At 37.3% G+C, this 20,079-nt stretch overlaps 3 protein-coding genes across 3 annotated transcripts; all 3 read right to left on the reverse strand.

Moving 5' to 3' along the window:
* Window positions 1–1,109: 1,109 nt before the first annotated feature.
* LOC306761491 (claudin-3-like) lies at window positions 1,110–2,893 on the reverse strand. The gene has a single exon (XM_079247683.1). It carries the CDS (start codon window positions 2,747–2,749, stop codon window positions 2,099–2,101), a length of 651 nt encoding a protein of 216 aa, XP_079103809.1. The 5' UTR covers window positions 2,750–2,893; the 3' UTR covers window positions 1,110–2,098.
* A 7,780-nt stretch (window positions 2,894–10,673) lies between these two features.
* LOC306761490 (claudin-4-like) lies at window positions 10,674–11,345 on the reverse strand (the record flags this gene model as incomplete). The annotated part of the gene is made up of 1 exon (XM_079247682.1): window positions 10,674–11,345. One exon carries the CDS (start codon window positions 11,343–11,345, stop codon window positions 10,674–10,676), a length of 672 nt encoding a protein of 223 aa, XP_079103808.1.
* A 4,660-nt stretch (window positions 11,346–16,005) lies between these two features.
* On the reverse strand, window positions 16,006–19,775 carry abhd11 (abhydrolase domain containing 11). The gene is given in 5 exon segments (XM_079247690.1): window positions 16,006–16,882; window positions 17,203–17,217; window positions 17,221–17,338; window positions 19,589–19,615; window positions 19,617–19,775. Coding segments are annotated over 5 exon segments (468 nt in total). The 5' UTR covers window positions 19,682–19,775; the 3' UTR covers window positions 16,006–16,639.
* Window positions 19,776–20,079: the final 304 nt, after the last annotated feature.

Genomic DNA, 20,079 nt, shown 5'->3' on the forward strand with positions numbered 1-20,079 from the left:
TGCTGGGATGATAGGCTGGCTAAATGAGGAAGTTCTGGCCACAGATGTAAAAACACGGAAGCTGTTCACCATGCAAGGAGGGTTCCACCCCAAGTCCAGTGTCCAGCGACTATACGCTAAGGGCAAAGAAGGAGTACACGGATTAGTGAGCGTACATTATATATATATATATATATATATATATATATATATATATATATATATATATATATATATATATATATATATATATATATATATGTATATATATATATATATATATATATATATATATATATATATATAACGTACATATATATATATATGTATATGTATATATATATATATATATATATATATGTGTATATATATATATATATATATATATAATGTACATATATATATATATATGTATATATATATAATGTACATATATATATATATATATATATATATATATATATATATATATATATATATATATATATATATGTATATATATATATAATGTACATATATATATATATATATATATATATATATATATATATATATATATATATATATATATATATATATGTATATATATATAATGTACATATATATATGTATATATATATGTATATATATATATATATATATATATATATATATATATATATATATATATATATATATATATATATATATATATATATATATATATATATGTGTTATATAAAAATAAAATGTGCTATGATGTCAGAAAGTCACCCTGGGAGCTCAATTGTCAACTTCAGAAAGTAGCCACATGCAGAAGGCTCTTAAATGTTGATCATTTTGCCATACAAGCCCTACAAAGCCGCCAGCACCTGCCACACCTGTATAAACTGATACATGAATCTAACTCAGTTGCAGGCTAAGCAAAGAAACCTAGTTCCTAAAACCTTTCCCTACTTTTAGCTTTTTAAAAAAAGTTTGATTAGGTCTCCTTCTGTGCTTTAGTTGCACATACTTTGTGAAGATCCTTCTGCCATGTTTCTGAGCTCTAAATAACAGATGAAACATTTTCTTATGAACAAAGAAACTTTATTGCAATTTTCTGCTCATTGTAAATTTCTGTTATTACAATAAAACATGAAGTATTTACTCATACAGCTCCTGAAACTGTGTTTGCACAGAAAATTAGAGAAACTTCCTGACAAAACACAATTTAGAAACTAAGGATTTAAAACAGCTGTAGCTATCTTCTTTAGGGATGATGTCAGACACACTAAAGAGGTCCTTTTAATATTTGTTTGAAAATTAGTTTAAAAAAAAAAAAAGAGTAGAAAAACATACCAAAAACAAGCAAATATACATTAGATATATTCTAAACATTAAAATGTGAACATGCAAACATGTTAAAATACATCATAATTACATTATTTTACAGAACTGTGAAATCACATATGGACCCAAAACAGTCTATGACTGTCAGCTGCACTAAAACAACCATTTCTGTGTCATCCAACAGTGAAACTGTGAGGTGGAAGATAAAACAGCTTCCTCAGGCCATATCAGTGATCCGCCTTTAGTTTCAGTCTTCAGCTGAAACTCTCCTAAGCAAATATCACATGCAAAACACACACGCACACACACACACAGACTCACACACAAAACAATCCCACAACCAAATCCATGTAAAATGAGAGCTGGTTCTTCCTTGTCAGACACACAGCATTTAACAGCAGGTTTCAATGAAACGCGACACCACACAGCTGACCAACACATACAAAAGCAAGTAGCAGGTGTTTTGGGATTTCCATGAAATAGCAAGGATGAATGTTTCGTTTGCTAAAACCTTTTAAAAGAATTAAGTTACAGGAAAATAGACTTTCATATTTCTGATTTAGAAAAGGAGCAGTTCTTCACGAAGAACTAAAGCAGAAAGATTGGTATTTGTACAAACATCTTCATCTCAGAGTCTTTTAGAGGGATACACCCTGTGGTTTCAGACAGCAACACACACACACACACACACACACACACACACACACACACACACACACACACACACACACACACACACACACACACACACACACACACACATGTACAACTCTACTTTCCATCTTTTTTTCTAAGCATTCAGAGTTGTTTAAACATAGTCCTTCCTGTCATACCCTCCACCTGCGCTAACGGTGCGTGGGGCAGTGTATGCCATCACTGGTGGCTTGTATTTCTTCTCTTTTGGTGGGCAGCGGCTACACAGCATTGCCCCTCCAATCAGGAGCAGGGCAGCTGCTCCCCAGCCGATGTAGAGCGATGCCCCCAGCTCTCTCCTCTGTGCGTCAGTCATTAAGGGATTGTAGAAATCTTTGATAGTGACGCTGGCGCTCCAAGAGACAGGGATAAGGACCAAAAGACCAGCGAGGACAAAGAAGATCCCAGAGATGATCATCACTTTGGCTTTAGATGGCTTATCTTCAATGCAGTTTGTGCACTGGGCTCCAACAATGGAGATCATGACCCCCAGTATCCCAAGTATAATGGAAATAATCACCATTGCTCTGGAGGCCTGCAGGTCTTGAGACAAAGCCAGCATCGAGTCATAGATTTTGCACTGCATCTGGCCTGTGCTCTGAATGACACAGTTCATCCACAAACCCTCCCAGATGGTCTGAGCAGTGACGATGTTGGCTCCGATGAAGGCCGTGACCCTCCACATCGGCAAAGCACAAGTCACTATTGCCATGACAAATCCAAGGAATCCAAGGGAAATGCCAACGATCTCCATACCCATCGACATTTTGGCTCTTTGTCTGTGGAGAGAAAAAGATTTTAAACAGGAAGTCTACCGACTGGAAGAGGAACAAAGCCTTTCAGATCCCAGCAAGGAGTCCTGTGCTTTGTTGTTGAGGTGTATTTTCAACTGGAGTGCTTATGAGAGGGTGTGATGTGGCCATGGGATGCTGCCACGGAAACAAGAGATCCTTTATATATCTCACGGGAGCAAGGAGGAGTCCCATGGCAAATGATGTCAGTAGGAGGTTGTGTTCACTCACACATACATACTAACACGCACACACACACATAGGCACACAAAACACCACCTGTGCATGTCTTATAGAATAAGGGAGCAGAACAGGGGAGAAAAGGTGTAATGGTGGCAGGGTGGGGTTAAAGTGACTCCTGATTTCCAAGAAAAATCAACACTTTCAAAAGCACCTCACCTGTTTTCTTCTAGGAATTGAATCCACTTTGATTTGAATGATTCGAACAGATGACTGAGTGAGTCTGAAGTGTGTATAAAGTAGATAAGATTTTAAAGAGGTGAGTATACAAGTCCAAATTCTCCTCAGTGTAAAGGGAAGCAAATGTTCCACTGTCAGCAACTTGATTAGTTCCTTAAACATAATACATACAGAGGCGGTGGCAGAAACTGCGTTTCCAGTAGTGCTGTGAACAAAAATAGACAACTGCAGGTTGAAAAATACACAGATTCCTCATTATTCTAAACCTTTGCTCCCTACTAGTTCTTTGTGTGTGTGTGTGTGTGTGTGTGTGTGTGTGTGTGTGTGTGTGTGTGTGTGTGTGTGTGTGTGTGTGTATCAGGTTATATTTTACTAAGCAGTGAATTTACAAGTAGACCATTTTACCTGTTCCCAGCATCTCCAACTATCCTCAACTCCTCAACTTCAACCTGAAACAAATTGGGATTCAGTGGTCAGAAAATGATCGGAACTGGATTAAACTGGAAAAACTGCACCAAGAGCAAATATGAGCAGAGAGAAAACATAATAAGCCAGTTCAGAGACACCTTAAGCACACACTGACTCTCAGTATCGTTTTACATACTAACACAACATCCCAAACGTGATATCTGGGAAACATGCTCTTCTTGTAGTGCTTGGTGAAGTTGAATAATCACAAACTTTTAATTATGACTCAGTTCTTCCGTCTGATGCCATTGTGACTCAACGTATTTAACCAAAAAAATTGTAATATATTATGTTACTATTTAGTTTTGCTGTAAATCAAATTAGTTAAAACCCATAAACAAAAAAAAAGGAGCAGTTCTTTAACAAGCCTATGACTATATAGTTAAATCTCAAATAAAAATAATGAATTAACATTCCTTTTTCTGCTTAATACAGAGTATTTTACAGTGCCATATTAGCAACTTTATTTTAAACATACACAAATAACAATATTTAATATTAATACCTTACAGCACATGTTGGAAAAAAATGTTGTGACATTAGAAATGTGAGGCCAAATTAGATCCCAAGGTGATCACGTCAAGAAACCACAAACAAAACAACAGCTGGACTGACGTAATCTGTTTGTTGTTTTATCCTAAGCATCTCCAGTTTATGTATCAACATTAACCCAAGCATGTCCACTGACACAGAAATAGACCAGTTAAACCAGTACTACCCAAGCAAATGCAGACATTTTTTTATTTTCTCTGTTAGGCTGAGAATACTTGCTGTCAAACCTTGTGTTTGCAGATACAACTGGCGTTGTTGCTAGTGTAATTGTTAACAGATTTGCATCTTTCCTGTGTTTAGCATCAGACGGGTGGATGGGTGGGTGGGGGTGGGGGGGTGGGGGGGGGGGGGGGGGGGGGGGGGCATCTTGGCTAATTCAGACTGGATAGAGTTGAATTTGTATATTGTGAGCAAAATGGTGACAATAAAGCCACTGGGTTACCACTGGGTTAATTTTGTGATCATGCCAGACAAGTGTACAGCAGTGGTAACATAGATGTATGTAAGGCTCCTGACCCAAGCACACTGGCTGCCATCTTTCCTGTGATCTTGCAAATGTTCAAACTGGTCCTTGTCCTCCCCCATTGATTTTCTGGACATTGTATATTGCAAACATGTGGCATTTATTTCTGAGGAGCAGTCATTGAAAACGTACTGAAAAATTGCTATTAATTAAAATTTTCTTTACTTTGCTTAAATACTTCTCAAGTAAAAGTAAAAATACCCTTCTAAAAATCTACTCAAGCAAAATAAAAAAAAGTAGCCTATTAAAGTAAATATGAACTTTCAATATAAGTTAGTTACTCTTAATTACTTGATGCAAAAAAAAAAGACAAGTCATTAATCCAGTCAAACACTGTTTTTTATAAACTTTAAAACAGTTTATCAGTAAAGTCCCTCCCACACAAACCTGCACATGCCCATGTAAGCCTGTGCATATTCCTTTTAGTGGGCATCGAACATGACAGTACAGCAGTGGAGAAGTACAATTTCTGACATTCAGCTTAATGTCTGTTCAGGCTGAGGTTTTTTCCCTGCATTTATTTTTTTACTCAGTAATGTAAGGTTTCTGACTTAAAATAAAATACTGGGGTCAAAATGTACTGGAGTAAGTAACTTGAGTCAATCTAATTTGTTTCTTTCCACATCTGTTGAGGACATAGGCAGAAATAAATATTCTAAATATTCGAAGTAGCCATGATGAACATATATATATATATATATATATATATATATATGTATATATATATATATATATATATATATATATATATATATATATATATATATATATATATATGTATATATATATATATATATATATATATATATATATATATATATATATATATATATATATATATATATATATATATATATATATATATATATATATATATATATATATAAAGCAAATACAAACTTAGCCTCTAGTGTAGATACTGTTGTGGAATTTATCTTATAAGGAAATAAATCTAGACATCAACCATGCTCTGTCCAGTTTATTGACAATGCACAGTTGTTGCGAGCAAGAGGTCTTGAGAGCTCTGTCCCTGCTCAGGGTGTTACAGCGATCTTTAGGCATACACAAATAACCTTTGCCTGGCAGCACTAGTCAAAACAACTGCTAGCTTGTAGATAACAACAGTCAAAGCTGAAACAGACCTTGAACAGAACATTCAGTTTTATGCATGAACCTACTAAAGCAAGCTTTCTGAACTACTCTAAACTATGCAGAATATATATTTTGTACTACATAAAAGCAGCTTAATAAAGGAGTAACATTAAAACTACACTATGTGCACAATTTTCACCACATTCCCCCCATTTGATCATTTCAGGATCAACACAAGAGAAACACAATTCATGGATACAATAAAACAACAAAACAAATCCAGAAAAAAAAAAAAACTTCTTAGAGAGATACAGGAATATCTAAAACATCAGAACGGTCACTCCCGGCAGGGTTGAAGAACATTCATCATCAAACATCCTGAAAGGAAAAATACTCACGTGTCAGTGTCAGAATCAGAAAAGCCATCACTATCAAAAAAGAAGGGAAAAGGTTCAGAGAGAGGGAGATCGAAAGCAGGAAGAGGGTCATACACAAGCCGAGGAACGCAATATCCTAAGGCAGTGTCGATCAGCCTAACCAACAAGGCTCTGATACACAGAACGCAACAGCAAACACAAAACAAGAAGGGCAGCAAAAACTGCAATGGAACCCCAATAGCGTTGACATAGGCGAAAGCAGCTGAGTCATCAGCGTAAACACTGTCACACCAGGCATGGTCCAAAACCCAACAAAACCAAAACCCGGAGAGGAGCTTGTGAAGCAAGTGAAAACTTGCTTTGTCACATCTGAACCATACAGGGGAGGGGACTGTATGCGGGACGTAACAGGGAAAGGAACATCCCAGGAAATGCATATTTCAGAGGGTTAGGGTTAGGGTTCGCGGAAGAGAGCAAACGCAGTACAGGTCTTGGCCCCTGGCAGACCACACAGGCAACCCCGGTAGATACACCTACCTGTTCTGCTAACAACAGCCAGTTATTGCTATTGCGGATATGCCAGTCATCATTGCAAAATAAACATCTACGTCCGGTTCACCATTACGCACAAGTATTACATTGTCTAATTGAGAATTGGGTCCTGGAACGAGGCTGCCAACGGGGGAAGTGGTAAATGAATCAGTTAAGGTACGAGACGCAGTTATGACATTACTCCACACAGAAAAGTCCACTGATCACCACGCCATCCAATGAACCAGAACACACACGGCATAGATATCTTAATGACAGAGGAGACCGCACAGGCGCCCCTCAGAGTGCTAGCTGGGGAATAGAAGAGGGCGAGTCTACCTGTTATTACCCTTCTCGGCACTCAGCGACCGCGGGGCAGAGAAGGAGCTGTAGTGAGTGGCAGAGGGGTAGTTGCTACAGTGCGGTTAACAGGGGGTGAAGCAGATTGATTAAAGAAGACAACAGGAAACACAATGATGATAGCTAAAATAACCAAGCAACACATTGAGCCCTTTAATGACCAGCCATGAACCCTAAATGGATGAACCCAGTAGTAGTAGATACATTGTTAAATATTGCATTATTGACAGTTATTATCATAGTAGGAGAATAATTACAACCATAACACACCTACGTTCATGTACTTTCATAATGTTAGTTAATGTTGTAGGTTATGTGGATATTTCTGTTTTGTTACTCCTGTGAAATAAGCTGATGGCTTAGGCTACGTGTATTTATGCACTTAGATTATAACACACCTTTTATCATTTAATAACTAATATAAAAGTAGCTACTACTAATTATTACAGGCTACAAGGAGATAAAACTTTATTGATCTTCAAAGGGGGAAATTTACAGTGTTGTCAGCAGCATATAAAACAGTAAATTTAAACATTTAAAAGATTTAACGAGAAACAATAGTGACGATTATTGAGCCATTAGAAATTCTTAGTACAGTACTGAATATTATTGGTAGAGTATTTCTCGGCTTATAGTATGTCCGTCATGTTACATAACAAGAGCATTGCTTGGATGTTGAGAGAGATTTGTTTAATGTTGAAGGGTGGAAGGTGTTGTACTGGTGAAGCAACAACAGACTGCTCTTCTGACAAATGAAACTCATTTGATTATTCAAAACAGGGAAAAAAGTGCCTGTGGATCATAAAGTCTGACTCTTGCCAGATGGGATTTCCTCTTTCAGCTTGTTGATTTTTGTTTTCCCACCCATGTCTAAATTTTTTGTAAAACTGCTGTCAGCGAAGAAATATAAGTACATTTCTTTAGCTTATAAACAAACATAACGCTTATCCAAAATTTCTAAAATTGATTTTGATCCCAAATCATGGAGGAATTATTTAATAAGTTAAAAAACTTTTGTTGTTCAGGTTTACACTTTTAATTTACTGAGCAAGTTTAAAAAGCCATGTTGAGTTTGTTTCAGTGCATATATAGCTTTACAAGGCCTGATGTGCTGAAAGACATGCCACTGAGATTTTAACACATTTTTTTGTATTGCTTCAAAGCCATATGTTGTTTAATCCGGCATAAATGTAACTACTGCACATTTTAAAAACAAAGAAACAATCAAAACAATGTGCAAAAAGAAATGATTGAGACCAGCTTCCCAAAAGAAAATAAACAAAACAACACCAAATTATGTATAAGTAATCTAGTAGCTGTGATATACCTAAAATCCTTGAAATGAGCTAAACTAATAAGTTATTTAGAGACTGTAATATGCATAAATACAACCCAGTAGTCAATGTTTCCATCATTTTGTGTCTTGAAGAAAACATTTAGATAAGGGGAGACATGACCTGATCAAGCACTGCTTTTTATGTAGTCTTATAATACCAGCATGTTAACGTAGATGAAAAAAAAAAAAAAACAGTTGGAAACTCCAAAAAGAAGTAAATTTAACATCATATGTTTTATTGTCCACAAACAGAAATGAATTTTTTACGCTTTTTTTTTTTTTTTTTTTTTTACATCTGTGAAAGCTCAGAATTTGTCACAGTCTATTTTTGTTAAAAGAACACAATTTTTCATTAAAAGTCTGACTGAGAACATAAATAAAATTACTGATCATTTTTTGTTGTTCTTTGTGTCATACTAAGAGCTCTTTGCTGCTCTTAGTATGAATGAAGGTATCATGCAATATTGTCTCTTTTTCATTGCTGGCTACTGAATTAAGCAGATCAGGTAGTTAATGATTCATGATTATGATAACATCCTTGCATTTGAGTTGAGCATTTTACTCAGATCGCTCTTTTTTTTTTTTTGCCCCTTAGTAAAACAAAAGCACAATCAAAATCTCTTTCCTCTCAGCTGTTGGACAACTTTAGTTGGATCAGGTTCAGTCCCACTAATATCTGTTTAGCACTTGACACATTTCTTCTTGTTTTATTCCTTTATTTACTTTTCTGTTTACCATTTTCTTCGTATTTTAATTTTCTTACATTTTTTTCTTTCTTATATGAGCTCTGCTGTCTGTTTATCATTTGAGACTCAAATGAAGTCAACTTGTTAACTTAGGTTTGGGAGCAAGACCACACCTCCATCACACCTCTAATCACCTGGTAAGTGGTTCACTTCCTTAGTTTCGTTTGTCTTGTCCTCTGACCCCATTCTTACATCCCTGTTCTGATACATCCTCTATTCATCTACCCTTCCTCATCCACTTTACTGTCGATCATCGGTTTGACCAACATCCCTCTTTCTTTCTCTTTGTCTTTCTATCTTATCTCGTCCCCTTCTCCCTTACATTCCTTCTAACATCTCCCATCCTTCTGTCATTATTTGTACCTACTATCACCCTTATTTTCATGGAAGTCCTAAAAAACCATGTTTGCTGACATCCCGAGACAGTATCCCCATCCTGTGTCTCCTCCACCCTGCATGTCATCATTACACGTCAAATCACCTTAAAACTTCAGTAATTTCTAAACTTAACTTACAACTTACATTGTTGTGGTATTTGCTTTCCATGTAAAAGTCAAATAAAATTAGCCAAATGTTTTACAGTGAGAATTCTGATTACTTTATTCTTTATATTAATTAAATCAGATCTACAAACAAACAATCCCATTCTTCATATACAATGTGTTATAACTCATAGGAAATATGCGTCAAAGTTAAAAGAAAGAAAAGATACGTCACACAAAAGACAAATACATAAAAGCTTCAACAGTTTTTTTTTCTTTACAGAGAAATGTCCTAACACAGCCATTAAAATCTGAAATGTAATGAAAATTATACCTATGAAACTGTCTACATATTGCTCAATACACGACTTCCTTAATTTGTGTTATGCTCACTTCTCCATTTTGACCTTCCTTGTGTTGCTGAGCTGCATAATCTCTGTGACTCAGCCCATCTCCTTCCTTTCTAAAAAGACATCAAGAAAATATGACATGAAACTCATTTGAGTTAGAAGAGCGTATCTGTGTACTTTGAGAGCATGATGATGCACACTGTATGTATGTAGCCACGTTATGAGCAGAAATAAATATTTAAAAAAAAAAGAAAAAAAAAAAAGAGAGAAATCAGTTTTCTTCCAGGAAATTTGTCCTCACTGAGTTTCGGAAATAAAACACATTTTATCAAAACAACTTTTATCACATTCAGTGTTTCACCTTCAGAAATATGATAATTATTTCCATTGGATCATTTTGCATCCAATGGTAATAAATGAACAATATCACCAACCAACAGTAAAACACCTTCATATCGATTCAGGGAGATCTGAAATATATTTACACATATTCATGGCCTTACATACAAGCAACAAGCCCCAACATATGCACTTCTATTTATTTGTAGGGAGCACCTGCTTCTAGTTAAACCAGTTTTATTATTATACATGTATGAAAACGTACAAATGATCAGAAAATGTGTAAATATGATGCAAAGAGAGGTATAATCGCTAATCTTCTCTCAAACATAGTCTCTTCTGGTGTATGAGCTTTGAGCCGTGGACCTTGGAGCAGCAGAGTACGCTATGCGACTTTTGGGGGGCATGCTGTACCTCAATGTTTTCTCTTCCTTTGGAGGACAACTGCAGCAAAGAATGCCCCCCCCAATTAAAAGCAGGGCTGTGGCAGCCCATCCCAGATATAGTGAAGCCCCGATCTCCATCTTCTGTCCAGAGAGAATGACTGGACTGTAGAACTCAATGATGATGGTGTGTGCCGACCAGGAAACGGGCACCAGCTGTGCCAGAGCGGCTGTGATGAAGGCGGCTCCAGATGAGATCATCACCCTGGCTTTAACCCCGTCTTCCTCGATGCAGTTGGTGCACTTCGCTCCCACCATGGAAATGAGGAGCGCCACCACTCCCAGGATGATGGCGACGATGGTGAGTGCCCTGGCTGCCTGGAGGTCCTGAGGCAGTGCCAGCATAGAATCGTAGACCTTACACTGCATCTGCCCCGTGCTCTGGACCACACAACTCATCCACAGACCCTCCCAGTACACCTGAGCAGTGACAATGTTGGCACCGATGAAGGCAGAGACCCTCCACATAGGCAGGGCACAGCTGACCACACTCAGCAGCCAGCCCAGTACGGACAGTGAAATGCCAGTCAGCTCAAGTCCCAACGATCCCATGATGTAATCTTTTATACGTCCGTCCTCTCTTCTGAAGGGAAGCTTGAGATTGTCTAATTTTCCAAAAAAAAAGTAGCTTCCCACTGCCTTTAATTTGTCCTCAAAATTCCTCTTTGTTAATTCTCGTTTCCACAAGATACACCTTCTGTGGATAATATAGCTGTTTTAGCTGCTGCAGAATCCAGAAAAGCGCACAAACTCTTTGCTCATGTGCCGGCTAAAATGCTTCCCTGTGGTCTGCTGCTCTCAAGGAGTTGCTGAACCTGTAAATCATTTTTTATCACAAACTAGTCTGGCCCTCCTACTGTAGGAAATAACTTCAAACCAAGCCAATCAGGTTAGCTCTGGTTACTGACCTCTTTTATCACCTGGGCGTGTTGGTGGTGTTTTTCAGTCCTTTTTCAAATGACTGTTTTTATGATTTAACCTTTTGCCCATGGTAGCTCTGGGTGTGTCTGTTTTATTGCTGTCAGTAGGTAATGAGTGGCCAGGGCAGACCCTGTTATGTGGTTGATAGGTAACCATATAAGACTGTAACAGATGCACAAACAAACTTAGTAAAAGATGTGTGTATTCAGTGTGTGTGTTTACATGGATACGGAGTGCTTTGGGGTAAAACTAAGAAGATAAATAATAAATTCAGAATGTATTACATATAAAAAGTCTAATTTAATTTCATCTTTTGTTTTAGTTTCTATTCAAAGATTTGTTTCACTGCGTCATCTCTTTACAGCCCTTCCCATAACATGATGTTACAGTTTTTATGGGAGAAATGTGTATCATCCTACTGGGTCACGCAGACACACATAAAAAGTCAATGACAAACCAGGAGCATCTAAAAATACATTTTATTGATGTTTAACTAGTTTCTGTGTTCCAGCTGTATTCTTTTTGTCTTTCATGGGACAAACATTTTTTTTTTTTTTTTTTTTGTGAGAGCAAGCTGTAGTATGCAGATTTTGTGGGGAAAGGTGTGTGAAAAAAGACATTCAGTGGATATTTGAAAACATAAACATTTTAAAAGTGGTCTCAGGTACACATTAACTTCCCCAGCTGGACACAATGACAGACATTAGCAGAGTTGATTGATGAAAATTTATTTATTTTTAAAAGAATTCAACATTACATCTACAGCAATAAGACAATATTGACAAATGTCTAAACTGCACAAAAGGTTAAGAAAAATCATGAAATTTTGGAAATTTCTTTGGGTTCAATTTAAACATGTTAACAGAGTATCTTTATATTTCATATGTATTCTTAGCTAAATAGACTTAAACTTGGACTCCTTTATTTGCCATCGCATGAGAAAATGAAATTTACAAGCACCAGTAAACAGCTCTAATAAATAATGTAGAAATATAGAAATATAGCAATAATAACTAGTCTCCACTTATCACTACCCCAGCCCATGCACAAGTGCCACACACTCACATAAACCCTCACATCCATGCCAACACATACACATGAAATCCCATAAAATACTGCAATAAAAATCCAAAAGCAAAATTGAACTAAAAAGACATGTAAATGAGGTTCATACGCAGTGATCAACTAATGACTTTTATGTTCTTTTAAGGTGGCTATGGCTTTTGGAAAGCCAGTCATAGCCAGTGGCAAGTATCCTGGAGGTTGCTGGGATCACTTAATGTGCAGACCAACAGGACACAGGCCTCTTGTGGCCTGCAGCCACCTTTTCTGTTTATATCTGACAAGATGGTTCAAAAAGAGGAAACATCTTGCATGCTGAGAAGACACTGATTCATTAAAGAAAAAATCAGTATGCTACTTAGCTATGCTGGTAATGTGCACTTAGGTTGTTAAATGAAATTAAGAGATCAAATGTTAATGATAAGAATTAAATATGTGTAACTTGTAACTAAATGAATGTGTGCCAGTTGTTCCATGTAATAATGCTGACTTTGTAAGACTGTTAGGCTGTAGAGTTGAGTCAGATGGGATGTGATGGTCACCATGCTTAAAAGTGCTGACATTACAAAGCCGGAGAGTGAACTGTTGTGAAACTTGTTCAAATCAACAAGAGTCATTTAGAAATGAAGAAGTGAACGGACATGATTGTCATGGTTTAGTGTTTTTGTGTGGTCTGTAGTTTTAGTTTCCTGTCTTATTTTGTTCTTTTTTTCCTCTTGTGTATTGGGGTTATCTTCCTCGTCCTCTTAATTAGTTCACCTGGAATAGGCACACATGGTTTGTTAATGCAATCTACCTGTGTCCCGTTGTGTTTTGTGTGTGTGTAGACTATACAATACTTGGTTTTTGTTTTCATTTGCTGGGTAATTGTTTGTTTGTAGTTCTCCCAGGTTTGTGTATTTCAATAAAATACAAGTCTTGTCATTTCCTCTGCCCTCTTGCCTCTCTGTTTTGCAATTGGTCCAGCTCTTCAAGCACCATAACAGAATGAACCAGCCAGCCATGGACCAGCAGAAGAAATGATAACTCTCTGTCTGAAGGAAACAAAGAACGCTTCCAACCAGAGGACAACCAGAACCCGTACCCTCCAGGTGTCCCTCCCATCATGTACCTGAAGAAGGAGACCGTCCAAGCGCCATGAGCAGAAACACCCAATGAGCATTACGTCCAGCACACTGGTGGGAATACTACTTGGGCTGTACCCAGAACCAGAGCTGGTGGAGAGGATGGTCCAGTCACCTTTCCTGCCAACTAGGCTGGCTTTCAAGCCACCAGCTCTGCGGTCCACATCTTGAGCGTCACCACTTGGTGCACTTTGTGCAAGTCTGGTATGTTGTGGCCAGCTTCATGACGCACATCCCTAGTGGTGCTACATGCTCGACATTGGCATGCCAGTGCCCATGTCGGGCAAATGGGGCGGGTTTTGGGGTGAATACAATCTGACATGTGACAGTCCTTAAGATAGAGATATCCGGGAAAAGAAGATCCTGGGACACCAACTCAAGCGGCCCAACTCGAAGACTCAAGCCATTAACTTTGCCGGAGAACAGAGTGCTCTGACTCTTAATCTGGCACATGCACAAAAACATAAATGCCATCTCATGACATATTGTAAAATACCTATGGAAAACCAAGTTTTAGCTTCACTATTTAAATTCTCAACATATTTTGAATATTTGTATTTCACTAATAAGTATATAAAAATGTGCAGTTATATTCTTTAAATTTATGCACCATTTATGACTTGGTCACTTGACATTTCTGCTAACTAGTGACAATAATTAGCTTGTCATCACTCCAACAGATTCAATCGAAGGATCTGAGAAATAACCACATTCACACTGAAATGAAAATCTATGTACGAGGTGTACAGTTTAGCTTCCAAACCCCCACTTAGTCTCAACAGTAAGATATTGTTCACAAGTTAAAGTTTCCTATAAAACTTTAGGTTAAAATAAGCTGGGCTTTTAGGGAGGGATGTCTTTAAAACCAGGAAGTGAAACAGTTTGAGACAGCAACGAGAGACAGCTCAAAGAGCCTGAATGACATCCATAAGAACCAGACTAACAGCTCTTTTAAGTGTCATATTTCAGTGAGGCAGAGTGAGAAAGTTTTCTGTTGCATCCCACCAAGACAAACCAAGGACTCCTCAGGTTATGGACAACCCTAAAAATGCTTAAAGAAGCAAACTAATGGTTTCTTTTGTAAATGTTACCTAATTGGCTCCTTTAGTATGATTGTGTGTTGTCATTTCTATGTATGTTCTAACACATTTGTTCTTTTATAAAAGCAGTCCTTATTGACACTATCACAGTTGGAAATGCTTTCATCTTGCATACGTGAACACTTTATCACACTTTAATAATTTTTCAGCATTGTTGCTAAAGAGAGGCTAACCATGATAAGTCTTATAAACGGCAATCTAACGAGATAATGTCTTTAGGAAGGAAACAATCTATCCCTAATTCAAAGGCCATCTTTTTGACCAGTCTGGAAAATGTACATGTTTTCCAATTAAAATCATGCAAATAATGCTTTAAAGATCAGTATGTCTGCAAAACTGGAAGTAGTATCTGACATGCCAAGCTCTTTTTACATGACCTACTTGTTTGTGGATGCACTCATCTGCAGTTGAACTGGCAGCTTGTGAAGCAAGTTGGTCATTAACTGAGGCAAAGTATCAGATGATGCAAACACTGGCCTCAAGATTATCAGCAGTTTATGATCAGGAAGGGCTGCAAAATATTTAAGTGCTGTCTTAAAGTTCATGAAAGTACCATGCAGTACATTGCCAGAGGCTTAGCCATTTTGCTGTTGTAGGCAACAGGCGAGAATAAATATGGTAAAATACGTGACACATTTAAATGGAAATTAGGATCAGTTGTTTACTTGTTGCTGCTACTTGTTGGCTGACTTGTAGCTGGATTCAACCAGAAAGAACATCCACATTATTACACTGCTGCATTCACATACATTCACATTCATGCAATGTTCAGCCCTCACTGCAGATGTATATACTGCTGATGTTTCTTGGTGGGTCTGTCATTCAACAGATCCACACACACACACACACACACACACACACACATATATATGTATATGTATATGTAAATGTATAAGTACGTACGTACATATATATTTATATATATATATATATATATATGTATTTATCTATATATATATATATATATATGAATATATAGCCTATGATAAGTTCATCCATCTGCTTCTGTCTTCTGCCACAACATATATGAAGATAAGTCAAACTTATCATTTTGCCAATCACTGCTTCAAACAGTTGTATTCTTCAGGACGAGGTACGACTGCTCTCCTCATGGGGCCCAATACAAGTTGGTTTTTGTGAGAACTGCATTTTTCTCTTTAAGGTTTCCAACAGCAAACTATTTGCCCTTTGTATTTCTTATAACTCGCAGTTTATTTTAGGCATTGTGCATCTCCTCTCATGAACATGAAGTCTTCTTCTTATGGCATTCTTGAAATACACATCTAACTTCTACAGAGTGTTACTTGACTTGATGTATGGACGTATTGAAGAGGTTTTCCTCATGACAGAAACGAATCTGCAATCATCCACCACAAAAGTCTCACTCGGAAGTCCAGAACTTTATAATTTTACAGAGTTTATTACAAAGACTTTTTTCCTCACAGTGTCTTAAACTACAGTCTATAAAATGTAAACACAATATTAAAATACACGTACAAAATCTTCCTGCTGATATCAGTGACGAACGTCTTGCATGTTTCATATGCAGATGAAAATGCTGCTTCTGGAGACAAAAGGCATACTCAAATACCTGTGGGTGTGGCATGAAAACCAGAGGAGTATTGTCATATTTGTCAGCTCAGTGACAAAAAAATCGGACCGTTCTGTCATGATGATAAATTGATGGTGACATTTTGGAGCTGCTCACCTGCATCAGAGCAGTTGTCATGGCCGTCTTTCCTCCCATGCTGTGGCCGATGAGGATACACTTCTCGATGCGCAGCTGGCTGAGGAGGTGTTTCAAATCATTGCTCATTGCTTCATAAGTCAGCACGGGGTTGTGAGGTCTGTTGCCATCGTTACGAGCATCTACAGTCAACACCTGACTGGACAAAGGACAATTAAGACACTTGGAATGGGGAAAAGGAAGCAACAGAACGGAAGTAAAGCTAACTTTTCCATTTGGTTAAGCAAGTCTAAGGCCATATTGTCTATAGTGATAGTTGCAGAAGTACACACAAATAAGATGGAGTATCATATTATAATCTACAAAAAAGTTTCTTGTGTATTCCAAAGCCTGCTTTTGCACAAGGGTTACTGTAAGGGTTACTGTTCAGTCATTAAGACTAAACTCAAAACAAATAAGGGTTAATTGTTTGAGATGGAACAACGGAGAGTGTGAAGTCTTCATCGCTGCATTACCTTTCGGCCTGTGCGCTAAACCAAGGACTTGGCTATTGAGTGGAAGTTAGATTTACTGCCAAAAAGGCCATGTAGAAACACCAGGGGAGTGCTCTCTCCCTTCCCATCGAAGACGTCGTAAGTCAAGTTGACAGGACTGAGGATGAGAGAGGAAAAAAGAGAAATCTGTGCTGATTATTTGAGCAGGAACAGTAATAAAATCCACAGAACAAAACTCAAAGTGATGAAGATGTCAGTGATGAGAAATTCTTGAACTCCGTGAAAATTAAGAGGATATCAGCAAAGATAAGAAGGCAGAGACTTCTTTTGTGGAATTGTTTTGCTTCCACCTACTGGTGTAACACATGCAACCATACAACAACCTGTAGTTGCTATGACACCATATGTCTTGAAGTCTGAGGTTTAGCTTTAATGTATTCTTCATGATGTAGTCTTAAAGTACTGTGTAAAAGTCTTGAGCCATACCTCATGTCTTTATATTTTGCCACCAAACCGTTATTAACGTGTTTTTGAGCAATACTTGTCAAGGCTTCCTGAAGGTCTGTCCAGTCCTTAGACATTATCACCTTCAGAAGAATGTTTAGTAGTTCTTTGTGTAATAACTGACCAGTGAAATGTTTAAGCAATAAAAAGACCCCTAACTCATGGCATATGTTAGTATTGTGTTGAAATATAACAGTTTAGCAAAGAAACAACTTTAATTGGTATCTTTGGACATTTAGCTACCAGCAGCTTGTCATAAAGATACATAATTTTTCCATTTTGTAGATGCATTTATAAAAATTGCCAAATATAGCACAACTTCACAGGCATGAATAGATTTTCCCAAAACATCTATCAGCATATCTCAGAGAACTGGACAACCTAAAGCCAAAAAATAAATAAATAAACAGGCCTCATTAACAAAGTACAGCAGATAAAATATAGAAGTGAGATTCCTAAACATTAAAGAAAAATCCAACATGTAATACAGAACAGGAGGCATGGATCTAGACCCTTAAAGAATCCATCGTGTTTTAAGATGCCTCATCAGAAATGGTTTCCTTGGAAGGGTAGCTGCCATTAATAAGGCAGGGAAACAGCCAAAATACTCAAAAATAAGACTGAAAATTAGTGGCAACAGGTCATCATGAATCCTTCCCAGAATCTGGATCTCAACATTATTGAAGCAGTATAGGATTATCTTGACAGAAAACAGAACAAAACATCCAAATAAGGCATTTAAAATGTTTTTTTAAGAAAGCCTAGAGAAATATTCCAGAAAACTTATTTAAGAAAATACAAGAAAACCCATCTCAGTCAGATCATGCACATGTTGCAGTATATCAGTTAACCAGTTTTAACATGTTTTCCTGAATATATTTGGTGTTTGTACAGCACTACATATACACTGCTCTGTGTTGTGTATCACTGTGTAACTCCTGCAGCTGTAGCTGCTTCCTGTCTTGACCATGACCTTTCCATTTCCATTTTAAATAAAGGTCAAGCAAATAATACATTTTTGCATACAATTTTGCAATTAACTTTTTACAGTTGAAAATGGTTTATGGCATTGTGATTTATAAACTTTTCCACCTACAATAGCTGAGACACTGCCAGCAATGTGCAGGCTAGGCTTTGGTTGGGTTATAAATGATCAACATTAATGATGGTGATTTATTTAAAAACCTATTTATATCTCAGATATCATAGCTGATATGCCTGCAAAATATTTACTTTGTTGTTATCAGGGTTCCAAGTAGACTACAGTTCTATCTAATATGAACATGATGTGTGCATATAAGAACCCCAACCTGCAGACATATTCTGATGGTGTAGAAATGACTGGATTTTGTGATGGTTTAAAGGGCTCTACAGTCGGTGATGTACTGCATTTCTGAAAAATTTTATGCATTCTGCTCTACTGTAGCAGATGAGAATGGGCCTCACTGAAAATCCCAATCTGTCCCTTACTGAAACCAGTTTCAACAAAAACTGTTATGTATCAGAGATGTGTTACATAGTACCTAAACTACCTACCCTGCGTACACGCAGACTAGCATAGCGTCCACAAAATACATGCGTTGCAAAAAGTCAAGGTTTTATTAAGCAATATGTGCAAATGGGACGAAAGAAGGCCCATGTATGAATATTGGGAAATGCGGATGGGGCTCAAATGTTTGACCGTTTTGCTAACCAAAGGTCTGAATGTCAAGCAAGCATAGCTGTATAATTAAAGATTAATAAACGTGCAAAAATGTTACAAACGTGAAAGATTGAAATGGTAAAATAATAAGTTTATTGACAACAACAACACCTAGCTGTAATTTCCACTCAGTATCACCGTACCACCCTACAGCTCGGGCTGATAGAGGGCACCAGTTAGCCTGGAAGCTAGCACGGATACCTGGATGAACTGGCAGAGCGGACTGGCGAATAAACGACACGACAGCCGGCCGCTCAATAGTCCTCTCTGTACCATGCGACAAAAAGCACTCATGGCAGCATATGTCCCGTTAAAAAGCAGTCCACTAAAAACATGTGCTTTTCCAAGCAGCCGCAAAGATAGCAGAGCAGAGACACCGAGTGTTCATTCAGAGGAGCCGGAGGTCGATGCCAGAGTCTCTTCTGTCAACAGCTGATGGTACGTCATGACGTAGCACGCAGAGCTTCATCAGGTATACCCTGAGTTTAGTCTGTAAGGATTTCTTTTAGTTTGGGTAAATATTTCCAAAAACAAACCCCTTGGATTTAGTATGAATTAGTGGTTTGAGCTCAAATAGCAGGCGTAAATATAGGATATACATGGACTGTATTTTCTAAAATTAATTTGATGTTTTCATATTAATATCAAATCTCAGTTGACAAAGAAAGTTTTTATTTTATGTTGGATTCGTT

Source organism: Telmatherina bonti (genome assembly GCF_933228915.1).
Source record: "Telmatherina bonti genome assembly, chromosome: 10".
NCBI lineage: Eukaryota > Metazoa > Chordata > Actinopteri > Atheriniformes > Telmatherinidae > Telmatherina > Telmatherina bonti.

Coding starts and splice junctions, on each gene's coding strand:
- LOC306761491 (XM_079247683.1), bottom strand. CDS start 2,749: ATGTCGATGGGTATGGAGATCGTTGGCATTTCCCTTGGATTCCTTGGA.